Source organism: Hemitrygon akajei, chromosome 2 (assembly GCF_048418815.1).
Source record: "Hemitrygon akajei chromosome 2, sHemAka1.3, whole genome shotgun sequence".
NCBI classification, from domain to species: Eukaryota; Metazoa; Chordata; class Chondrichthyes; order Myliobatiformes; family Dasyatidae; genus Hemitrygon; species Hemitrygon akajei.
Window position 1 is genome coordinate 6998731 of NC_133125.1, and position 12931 is coordinate 7011661.

A 12931-nucleotide genomic window follows, 5' to 3' on the forward strand; every position below is an offset into this window, starting at 1 on the left:
ACCTTCCTAAGGCACCGCTCCTCGAAGATGTCCTTGAGTTTGTATTTTAAAGCTAGATTTTGGTGAATGATGTTTGTCACTTGATTATGCCTGTGTAATTTAATTAAATTGAGTTAAACTACTGCAGGATCCTGTAATGAGCTGGATTGTTTCTGGTTTCTCTCAGCATTTTCTGCATTTATCATCTTGAATTTATTGGTCTTTTATTATGTATTTTTGATCATTTGTGTGATCCTGTCCTGTATAGCCACAAGGAACCCCTATGTTTCTGGGAAGAGGTTTTCAACTCTATGTCAGGTGTTTGATGCTTCCTTGTCGACAGCTAGTCTGCTCAGATTGTGGGGATGTCTTCCATGGAAAGTCATACTCTTCCACTGGTTAACCTTTTCTTCTATATTGATAATTTATTCATTTTTCTGGGTCGTGCTTTCATTTAATTTTAGTGATGTATACTTCTTATCTGAATTGCATATGCTCATGTGGAGTGCGGAATCCTTTTCTTGTTGATGAAAGTACATCTTTAGAAGTTTTATCTGATGGTTGTGTAAAATTTTGTGTCTGTTATTCCTCTTCCTCCTTCTGTCCTAGGTAGTGTGAACCTAAGTGTGTTTGAATACGTGGTGTTTTCTAAAAATTGTCATCTTAGTTTTTCTTCTTATTTTTTTTCTTTTGTATTTGCACAGATTGTTGTCCTTTGCACAGTGATTGTTTGTCCATCCTGTTGGGTATGGTCTTTCTTTGATTCCATTGTGTTTCTTGTACATACTGTGAATGGCTGCAAGGAAATGAATCTTAGGGTAGTATGTGGTGACATACATATACTTTGAATGTTCTAAGATGATCATAAAAGCAGGGCGCCTCAGTAACGTAGAAGTTGGCATGACACTTTTATGGCTTGGGGCCTCAGAATTAGGAGGTCAGTTCCAGTGTCCTCTGTAAGAAGTTTGTACTTTCTCCCTATGAGTGCATGGGGTTCTTCCTCGTGCTATGGTTTTCTCCCACAGTCCACAGATGTACGAGTAATATTTATATTTATATTTAGGAGTTTAATTGATCATTGTAAATTGTCCTGCAATTAGGCTTGTGTTAAATATGTGGGGTACTGGGTGGCACAGCTCATTAGACTGTATCTCTAAATCAGTGATTCCCAAAGGGGGTGGTTTCGTGTTCTGAGGGGGTGTTTGGGAAATAGAAGTTATCCTGGGGTGTTAAGGATTCTGGGTGGGGGGGGGTCCCTCAATGTCATGAAAACAAAGGAGCTGGTGTGGACTATAGGATGAATGGAGACAGCCTCACCCCTAGTGACATCATTGGATCTGTGGTTGAGAGGGTGAATAGCTTAAGTTCCTCGGCATCCACATCACTGAGGACCTCACGTGGTCTGTACACACCAGCTATGTGGTGAAAGAAAGCACAACAGCACCTCTTTCACCTCAGACGGTTGAGGAAGTTTGGTATGGGCCCCCATTTCTAAGAACTTTCTACAGGGGCATAATTGAGAGCATCCTGACTCTCTGCATCACTGTCTGGTATAGGAACTGTACTTCCCTCAATTGCAGGATTCTGCAGAGAGTGGTGTGGACAGTCCAGCGCATCTGTAGATGTGAACTTCCCACAATTCAGGACGTTTACAGTGACAGGTGTGTAAAATGGACCCAAAGGATCTTTGGAGACCCGAGTCACCCCAACCACAAACTGTTTCAGCTGCTACCATCCAGGAAATGGTACCGCAGCATAAAAGCCAGGACCAACAGACTCCGGGACAGCTTCTTCCACCAGGCCATCAATGTTGACATTGTTGTATTTCTAAGCTATATTGACTGTCCTGTTGCACATAATATTTATTATAAATTACTATAAATTGCACATTGCACATTTAGATACAGATGTAGCGTATATGAAGGACGTATATAATAAAGTTAATTCAGTTCAATTCAATTCATACAGTAATTGACACCCTAACTTGAGGCATGAGACCTTGACTGACTGTGTCAACTTGTTGCCGTTGTCAACATCTGACAGGCATTCCCAGTTTGTGTCAATTTTTTATTTTAATTTAGACCATGAGACCGTAAGACATAGGAGCAGAATTAGGTCATCTGGCCCATCGAGTCTGCTCTGCCATTCAGTCATGAAGTAAAAGTTTTTTCAAGTACAGGTATGTTAACAATAAAAGTGAAATGAGAGTGGACATAGGACCACTAAAAAATGAGGCAGGAGAAATAATAATGAGGGACAAGAAGATGGCCGATGAACTAAATGAGTATTTTGCATCAGTCTTCACTATGGAAGACACTAGCAGTGTGCCTGATGTAGTGTGTGAAGGAAGAGAAGTGGGTGCAGTTACTATTACAAGAGAGAAGGTGCTCAAAATGCTAAAAGACCTAAAGGTTCATAAGTCACCTGGACCAGAGGAACTGCACCCTAGGGTTCTGAAAGAGGTAGCATTAGAGAATGTGGTGGCATTAGAAATTATCTTTCAAAAACCATTGGACTCTGGCATGGTGCCAGAAGACTGGAAAATTACAAATGTTACTTCATTCCATAAGAAAGGAGGAAGGCAGCAGAAAGGAAATTATAGACCAGTTAGCCTGACCTCAGTGGTTGGGAAGATTTTGGAGTCAATTGTTAAGGATGAGGCGATGGAGTACTTGGTGACACAGGACAAGACAGGACAAAGTCAGCATGGTTTCCTTCAGGGAAAATCCTGCCTGACAAACCTGTTGGAATTCTTTGAGAGGTTTACAAGTAGGATAGATAAAGGGGATGCAATGGATGTTGTATATTTGGACTTTCAGAAGGCCACACATGAGGCTGCTTACCAGGTTAACAGCCCATGGTATTACAGGGAAGGTTCTAACATGGTTAGAGCATTAGCAGATTGGTAGAAGGCAACAACTGGGAATAAAAGGATCCTTTTCTGGTTGGCTGCCAGTGACTAGTGGTGTTCCGCAGGGGTCGGTGTTGGGACCACTTCTTTTTATGCTGTATATAAATGATTTAGATGATGGAATAGATGGCTTTGTTGCCAAGTTTGCAGATGATACATAGATTGGTGGAGGGGCAGAGAGTGTTGATGAAACAGGTAGTATGCAGAAAAACCTAGACAGATTAGGACAATGGGCAAGAAAGTGGCAAATGAAATACAATATTGGAAAATGCACGGTCATGCACTTTGGTAGTAGAAATAAATGTGCAGACTATTTTCTAAATGGGGAGAAAATCCAGGAATCTGAGATGCAAAGGGATTTGGGAGTCCTTGTGCAGAACACCCTAAAGGTTAACTTGTAGGTCAAGTCGGTGGTGAGGAAGGTAAATGCCATGTTAGCATTAATTTCAAGATGTCTAGAATATAAGAGCAGGGATGTGATGCTGAGGATTTAAAAGACTCTGGTGAAGCCTCACCCTGAGTATTGTGAACAATTTTGGTCCCCTTGTCTTAGAAAATATGTGCTGGCAGTAGGGAGGGTCCAGAGGAGGTTTACAAGGATGATTCCAGGAATGAAAGGGTTACCATACGAGGTACGTTTGATGGCTCTGGGTCTGTACTTGCTGGAATTCAGACGAATGAGGGGGATCTCATGGAAACCTTTCAAATGTTGAAAGGCCTAGACAGAGTAGATGTGGAAAGTATGTTCCCCATTGTGGGAGAGTCTAGGACCAGAGGGCACAGCCTCTGGCTAGAGGGGTGCCCTTTCAAAACAGAGATGTGGGGAAATTTCTTTAGGTGAAGGGTGGTGAATTTGTTGCTACATGCAGCTATGGAGGCCAGGTTACTGGGTGTAATTAAGGCAGAGATTGATAGGATCTTGATTGGACTTGGCATCAAAGGTTAGGAGGAGAAAGCTAGGAACTTGGTTTGAGGAGGAGAAAAAAAGGATCAGCTATGATTGAACAACGAACAGACTTGATGGGCCAGATGGCCTAATTCTGCTCCTATGACTTATGGAGAAGAGCCAAACTGCTCCTTATTGCATTTCCATCCTCCTACCTTGCTGAAAGAGGCTTCAGTGCAGTGAACCACATCCTCACAAAAACGGAAACGGCTTGGACGTTTTTACGCATGAGGACTTAAGCTTTTTGCTGTCACAACTTGAACCAAATATTTCAAATCTTGCTATAAAGCATCAAGTTCAGGGATCACATTGATATTGAAGCTGCTGTACAGCACAGAGGAACTGTGTAAGCTAGATTTAAAGACAAATAAAAAATTTAAGCATAATCATTTTTCTCATGTTAGCATATGGTAGACATGTTCTTACACTATGGGGGTGCCAGAAATTATTTTGTACCTAAGATGGACGTTGGCAAGTATGAAAGTGCTTTAAGGGTCATTGGACTAAAAAAAGTTGGGAAACACTGCTGTAAATAAATAAATAAACAAGTAAATAAATAACCAGAGAAAGATAACCAATTCAGCACAGAAATGCGATATTTTTAATGTACGAAGCACAGACGTTCCCAAATATCAATAATATCTGCATTTTGCCACATGTTGTTTGATAATGAAGTAGAATTAATATACTCAAGCTTATTTAACAGATAAAGACCATAAGAGCAAAGAATAGGAGCAGAATTAGGTCATTTGACCCATCGAGTCTCCTCCACTGTTTCATCATGGCTGGTCCATTTTCCCTCTCAGCCCCAGTATCCTGCTTTCTCCCCGTATTCCTTTATGCCCCGACTAATCAAGAATCTAACAATCTCTGTTTTAAATATACCCAATGACTTGGCTTCCACTGCTGCCTTTGGCAATAAATTCCACAGTTTCACCACCCTCTGGCTAAAGAAATTTCTTCTCATCTCCATTCTAAAAGGACACCACTGTCTTCTGAAGCTGTGTCCTCTGGTCCTAGATCTCCCCACCACAAGAAACATCCTCTCCACATGTACTCTATCAATGCCTCTCAACATTAAATAGATTTGATAAAACAGGTTATTTAATTCATAGCTGGATGGCATGAACATTGATCTCTCTAACATCCAGTAATTTATCTCTCTCCCCCTTCTCTTTTTCCATTCCCCATTCTGGTTCCAATTTCACCCCTTCTCTTCTCCATGCCTACCTGTCACCTCCCTCAGGTGCCCCTCCTCCATCCCTTTTCCCATGGTCCACTCTACTCTCCTATCAGATTTCTTCTTTTCCAGCCTTTTACCTCTTCCACCTATCACCTCCCAATTTCTCATTTCACCCCCCCTCCCACCCACCCACCTACTTACCTACTCATTTGGCATCACCTATCACCTGCCAGCTGGCCTCCTTTTTATTCTGGCATCTTCCCCCTTCCTTTACAATCGTGATACAATCTCAGGCCGAAACATCGACTGTTTACTGCTCTCCATAGATGCTGAGTTCCTCCAGCATTTTGTTTGTGTTGTTCTGGATTTCCAGCATTTGCAGAATCTCTTGTGTTTAGGTTAATTAACTTAATCTTCAATCTATTGTTTAAATACTTGCAACATCTTAATTATGTCAATCTTTTTCATTTCATTCCAGGAGTAGTAATTGAGATACAAACTACTCTGCACCCAATATGAATTGGGTGTTCCTCATGCCTAGTTGAGGACCTTCCAATATGGGAGGGGTGTGAGACAGGTAGCAGAGAAGGAGTGCCAGGGGTGGGAGGTGACGCAGGTGCAGACACACCCAGCACTTAGACATCAGGCAAGGTCATTTGATTCCAAACAATTGGTTTATTGATCATTACAGAATGTCTCTCTGGTGCTTCCTGCCCCCTCCCCTCTCCCTTCCCCTTTTCCCAACTATGATTCCCCTCTCCCTGCCACCTTCCCACTCTCCGTCCACAACAGAGACCCAACAGAACAACAGAATCAGGTTTATCATCACTCACATATGTCATGAAATTTGCTTTTATTTGTGATAGCAATACAGTGCAATACATAAAATAGCTACAGCCCTGTACAAAAGTCTTAGGCACTAGATTATATATAAGCCCAAGATTTTAGCACAGTACTGTACTATACACCTGCTCATTATTACAAATATCCAATCAGCCAATTTTGCAGCACAACTCAATGCATGAACACATGTAGATGTGGTCAAGAGGTTCAGCTGTTTTTCAGACCAAACACCTGGCTGGGGAAGCAATGTGATCTCAGTGACTTTGACTGTAGAATGATTGGGTGCCAGATGGGGTAGTTTGAGTATCTCAGAAACTGCTGATCTGGGATTTTCACACACAACAGTCTCTAGAGTTTACAGAGAATAGTACCAAAAACAAAACAAAACAATCCAGTGAGTAGCATTTATGTGGGTGAAAATGCTTTGTTAATGAGAGAGGTCAGAGGAGAATGGCCAGACTGGTTCAAGCTGACAGGAAGGCGACAGTAACTCAACTAACTAACATTACAACAGTGATGTGCACAAGAGCATCTCTAAATGCAGAACACGTCGAACCTCCAAGTAGATGGGCTACAGCAGCAGAAGTCGATGAACATTCAGACCCAGTAGTCACATTATCAGGTACAGGAGGTAACGAATAACGTGGTCACTGAATTTATACAGCAATGTCTTTTTACATAATTTGACGCAACATGTGCTATTGGTGAGGGGAAATTCGTTTGTTTACGTTGATGCCCCCGCCTGTATTTCAGACCTCATTTCCCCAGGACTTCCTATTCTTTCCCCGTTGCCGAAAGTGCGTGGCCCCGATAGCTCCGCAGTAACATCGGATGGAGCGAGATCCGACCCGCATAGATCACGATGTTCCGAATCATTGCAGTTGGGACGAACGGTATTTTTACAATCCTTTTTTCCATAATCATGCGCGCAGGTTTTAATTGTAGACAATCCACGATGTTGACAGTTAAACTGTTTCGAAAATTTCACACACGATGGCTTTTCCAAAATAAACTTTTGCTGGGACAATAATTATGTAAGTGAAACGCCTTTATTCTGGCGTCTTCCCCCTTCCTTTCCAGTCCTGATGAAGGATCGCAGCCAGAAACGTCGACAGTTTATTCATTTTCAGGACGTTGCCTGACCTGCTGATTTCCTCCAGAATTTTGTGTGTGTTGCTTTGGATTTCTAGCATCTGCGGAACCAATTGTAATTATTACGTACGTACCCCGAGGAGTGTTGCCTGCGATGAGAAACTCGGAACTATACACATCCTCCAAAGCTCTAATGTCATATTAACTGTATTGACGGATGTATCCGGTTGTTATGGCCAGGGGAGGAGCTGCGGATAAGCTCCCACTCCCTATTAAATGCTCCCAATGGCGCGCCTCTCAACTACCGCTGACAGCCACGTCCAGCTCCTGGCCTTCACATGTGGCTTGGCTACTAAGCCCGGCGGAACCGTTTCTACTGACCGGAGAACGGGCAAAGACGGGTTACTAGCACGTTTCAAATCAGTCGCTTCGGGCAGGTGGGGCTCGTCAGCACTGGTGGGCAGCTCATTTGTGAGAAGGGGAAGACAGACCTCAAACCTCCGCTGCCTTACAGCTATACGCACTCACGGGGAGGCACTGAGGAAAGATCCAGAGCTGGAATCCCTTAGGCAGTCTCAACGCTGACTGGCGCCAAACTGTAACGGTCTCTGCCGTTCCTACGGGTTCATCAGCTGTATAACGAGGGGGAACTTGCTACATGAGCAACAGCTTGCTCTCCGTATCAGAAGACAATAAGATATAGGAGCAGAAGTAGGCCATTTGGCCCATCGAGTCTGTCATTCAATCATGGGCTGATCCAATTCTTCTAGTCATCCCCACTCCCCTACTTTCATCCCATACCCTTTGATGTGTTGGCTAATCAAGAACCTATCTATCTCTGCCTTAAGTGCATGGAATGACTTGGCCTCCACAGCCACTCGTGGCAACAAATTCCACAGATTTACCACCCTCTGACTAATTTCCCTGCATCTCTGTTCTAAATGGACGTCCTTCAATGTCCTCTTGTTCTAGACTCCCCTACCATGGGAAATAACTTTGCCATATCTAATCTGTTCAGGCCTTTTAACATTTGGAATGTTTTTATGAGATCCCCCCTCATTCTCCTGAACTCCAGGGAATACAGTCCAAGAGCTGCCAGATGTTCCTCATATGGTAACCCTTTCATCATACTGCCCTGACTTGCGTAGACAGCTAGGATGCAACATCGATGGTCGACCCTGGTTAACCGAGGGGCCCACGGGTGTATAAGCTGAATCCCTGATGGGTAGCGGCGTGCTGGAGGAACTCTGCAGGTCAGGCAGCATTGATGGAGGGGAATAGACAGTCACATTTCTGCTGTAAACCATTCATTAGGGTGTGGGGGTGGGGTAAATTGAGGTGGTGAGCTACTGGAAACTCAAAAACTCACTCATGGGTCCCCTACAAAATAATTACTGAAACTTCAACCATGTAGGAGAAACCACATTGTGAATGCTGAATGTATAACAGTCTGGGAAAATATTTTCACAATATTCATCCACTGTCTGCTGCATCTGCAGGGACATCATCTATGACTCCTATATCCCTCACATTTCAATACTTATACTGATCAAGTAGCTAGTTATCTCAGATTCAGAAGTATGTTTATTATCACTGGTATATGTCATGTAATTAACCCCATTCCCATTCCGATATGTCCGTCAATTCCTATCTCCATTCCCTTTCCGACATGTGGGTCGATGGCCTCTCCTCTGCCACTCTCAGTGTGGAGGAGCCACGCCTCATATTCCGTCTAGGTTGCCTCCAAGCTGATGGCATGAATACTAATTGTGGTAATTTTTCCCCTCCCTCCTCCCTCTCCTATTCCCCACTCTCTGAATGAGTGTCAAGGGCACGAACGCCTGATTGACTCAGTTGCTTTTTTCCGATTGTGGTGTTGAGCAGGGTTGAAGTCGACGAGGTCCCGAGAGGAGAGGCGGGTGTTTGGCGCCGTCTGCCTGCGTTTGACCGGTCTTTTTCTCCCTCTTGCTAGCTGCTATCGGAGGACTGTCTTGGTGCAAGGATTGATCAGAGAATCTGTGGACTCATTTTGGGGGACTTCGGGGTTCATGTTGCATGTGACATTGAATCACAGTGGATTTAATTTGGCTTTTTTGACACTGATCAACAGAAAAGACTCATGTCAAAATGAAAACAAATTTCTGCAAATTGATCTAAATTTATTAGCATTATTAAACACAAAATAATTGATTGCATAGTTACTCACCTCCTTCAAGTCAGTATTTGGTAGGTGCTGTTTTGGCGGCATTTACAGCCTTGAGTCTGTGTGGATAGGTCTCTATCAGCTTTGTACATCCAGATTGCAATTTTTCCACATTCTTCTCCTGCCTCAGCAAGGACTGGGCCCATTGCAATTTGCCATTCACCATAATAGGTCAATGGCACACGCAATCTCAATGGCTCACCACACAGCTTTAGACCACCTGGACAACACAAACACCTATGTCAGGATGCAGTTTATCAATTATAGCTCAGCATTTAATACCATCATTCCCACTATCCTGATTGAGAAGTTGCAGAACCTGGGCCTCTGTACCTCCCTCTGCAATTGGATCCTCGACTTCCTAACTGGAAGACCACAATCTGTGCAGATTGGTGATAACACATCCTCTTCGCTGACGATCAACACTGGTGCACCTCACGGGTATGTACTTAGCCCATTGCTCTACTCTCTATATACACATGACTGTGTGGCTAGGCATAGCTCAAATACCATCTATAAATTTCCTGACGATACAACCATTGTTGATAGAATCTCAGGTGGTGATGAGAGGGCGTACAGGAGTGAGATATGCCAACTGGTGGAGTAGTTTTGCAGCAACAACCTGGCACTCAACGTCAGTAAGACAAAAGAGCTGATTGTGAATTTCAGGAAGGATAAGACGAAGGAACGTATACCAATCCTCGTAGAGGGATCAGAAGTGGAGAGAGTGAGCAGCTTCAAGTTCCTGGGTGTCAAGATCTCTAAGGATCTAACTTGGGCCCAACATATTGATGCTGTTATAAAGAAGGCAAGACAGTGGCTATACTTCATTAGGAGTTTGAAAAGATTTGGTATATCAATAAATACACTCAAAAACTTCTATAGATGTACTGTAGAGAGCATCCTGACAGGCTGCATCACTCTCTGGTATGGAGGGGCTACTGCACAGGACCAAAAGAAGCTGCAGAGGATTGTAAATCTAGTCAGCTCCATCTTGCGGACTAGCCTACAATGTAACCAGGACATCTTCAAGGAGCAGTGTCTCAGAAATGGAGTGTCCATTATTAAGGACCTCCAGCACCCAGGGCAAGCCTTTTTACCACTGTTACCATCAGGTAGGAGGTACAGAAGCCTGAAGGTACACACTCAGTGATTCAGGAACAGTTTCTTCCCTTCTGCCATCTGATTCCTAAATTGACATTGAACCCTTGCACACTACATCACTTTAAAAAAAAATATATACTGTAGTATTTCTGTTCTTTTGCACGATTTTTAATCTATGTATATGTATACTGTATAAAGTATACTCAATAAGATGTACTTATTTATTATTACTATATTATTTTATTTTTTCTTCCGCTTCTAGATTGTGTATTGCATTGAACTGCTGCTACTAAGTTAACAAATTTCATGTCACATGCCAGTGATAATAAACCTGACTCTGATTCTGACAAACTGCTCAAGTTCTGTCAACTTGCCTGGGGACTGTGAGTGAACAGCCCTTTTCAAGTCGAGCCACAAATTCTCAATTGGATTAAGCTCTGGACTCTGACTTGGCCACTCCAGGACATTAACTTGGTTGTTTTTAATCTATTCCCGTGTAGCTTTGGCTTTATGCTTGGGGTCATTGTCTTGCTGGGAAACAAATCTTCTCCCAAGTTGTGGTTCTCTTGCAGACTGCATCAGGTTTTCCTCCAGGATTTCCCTGTATTTTGCTGAAACAACTAAATAAGTAATCAAGTGCCCAACTAAACATATCCCTTTTGCCTACTGTAGTGGTTACTTGAAAAACAAACCGAAACCTCTGAGAGACTGAGGGACTCAGCACTGTATGATGCAAATCCAAATAACTGTACTTGAATTTGAAAAAAGTACAATTGATCCCTTATTACGAAACCAGCTAAAAGGATCAAAATTAGCAATATTAGTGAAGTAAGCAGTCAACAAAAAAATCAAAACCCTGCTCAATTTATCTCTAACTGAAACTAACAACACAAAGAGTGAATATGTGACAATGCTCATTCATCTCTATCACACCTCAACCCATATGACAAATTACTGTAACCCATAATAAAAATGCACAACATAAGATACAATACAGACAGACAGAAAATAGAGTCTTGCCGAAGGGTTTCGGCCCACGTCAACTGTACTTTTTTCCATAGATGCTGCCTAGTCTGTGAGTTCCTCCAGCATTTTGTGTGTGTTGCTTGGATTTCCAGCATCTGCAGATTTTCTCTTGCTTGTGACATGACTCCTGCACCTATATAATGTCTATATCCCTCCACTTCCTGCCCATTCATCTGGCAATCTGAGGGCCTCTTTAATGCTCCAATCATATTTGCTTCCACTGCCCAATTCCCCACTGGCAGTGCTTTCAAGACACCTCCCATTCTCTGTAATTAAAAAAAACTCGCCTGACACATCTCCTTTGAACTTACCCCCTATTCTACCTCACTTTAAGAGCATGAACTCTATTATTAGGCATTTTATTAAAGATTAAATTTATTTGACACAAATACATTAAATCATGCAGTGAAATGCATCAGTTATGTCAGGGATGAGATGGGGGCAAGTGCCGATCTGCTTCCGGCACCAATACAGCATGCCCACAACTTACTAACCCTAGCCCGTACATCTTTGGAATGTGGGAGGAAACTGGAGCAATTGGAGCAAACCCACGCAGTCATGGGGAGAACAAACAAACTCCTTACAGACAGAAGTGGGAATTGAACCTGTGTCACTGCTGCCGTTAAGTGTTCTGCTAACCACTACACCACTGCGCTGCCTCAACTCTGGGATAAAGATGCTAGTTCACTTTCCTGAAAACTCTGCCATGGTTAATATTTTGACTCTTATAATGAACTGGAACTCTATCATGGACGGTCCCAAGCGAGCCTGCAAAAGGAGGAGGATCAGCATAGGGCTAGCAACCCCATCCCATAAAAATCCGGCACTACAGAAATGCCAACAGAAGCTCTAAAGACCCCTGAAAGAGGAAGGAGGCACCTAGAAGATGTGCTACACCTGGAGACAACAGGAAAGGCAACCTGGGTCAGAGGAATCTCACAAGCTACTGTCAGCAGCCTATGCCGCAGTACCGTTGAAGGGCTTGCGTAAGTAACTATCCTTCCTGATGGCACTGGTATAGCTTCATTATATAGAATAGGACCATTTTAAAATTTGAAAGTGAAATAATTACATTTCCAATTTCAAATGGACAGGTGGAGTTTCTGACCATTAAATTTCTGTTACTTTTCTTTAGCCTGCCAGCTCTTATTGCCCCCGACAAAGCTCCTAGCAATAGTAACAACCTCCTGTGAATTGATTCATAAATCGGCATATAGACCACTGAGAACATTTTCTGTAACAACAATACTTGGCAAAAGACATGAAGGCTGTGATAAGGATAATTCCAGAAACAAACAGGTACAGTTTTGTTTGCAATATTTCCCTGGACTATAAATTATATATGTTTACTTTTTAAACAGAAGATGTCAATAAGATTGAAAGAGTACAGAGAAAATTTACAAGGATGTTGCCGGGACTTGAGCACCTGAGTTATAGGGAAAAGTTGAATAGATTATGATGGTGGTGCGCTCGAATGCAGCCTTTTATCCTGGCCAACCAAAGATGCTCTTGTCTTTTTTAAATGTCTTTTATACGTTCACAAGACATTGCTGGAAATTAAGGGCTGCAGGTCTACCCATCAGTAAGTTGCTTGTTAGCGGAGGAGTTGGACTTATAACCATATAACAATTACAGCATGGAAAC

At 42.7% G+C, this 12931-nt stretch overlaps 1 protein-coding gene across 1 annotated transcript in view; it reads right to left on the reverse strand.

The window, feature by feature from the left end:
- The window catches only part of polr3g (polymerase (RNA) III (DNA directed) polypeptide G), a 43083-nt gene extending 33804 nt beyond the window's left edge, over window positions 1–9279 (reverse strand). The window contains exon 1 of the mRNA XM_073066751.1: window positions 9161–9279. Coding sequence (XP_072922852.1) covers window positions 9161–9202 — 42 coding nt within the window. The 5' untranslated portion in view covers window positions 9203–9279. The remainder of the gene's footprint in view (window positions 1–9160) is intronic.
- Between the last annotated feature and the right edge of the window lie 3652 nt (window positions 9280–12931).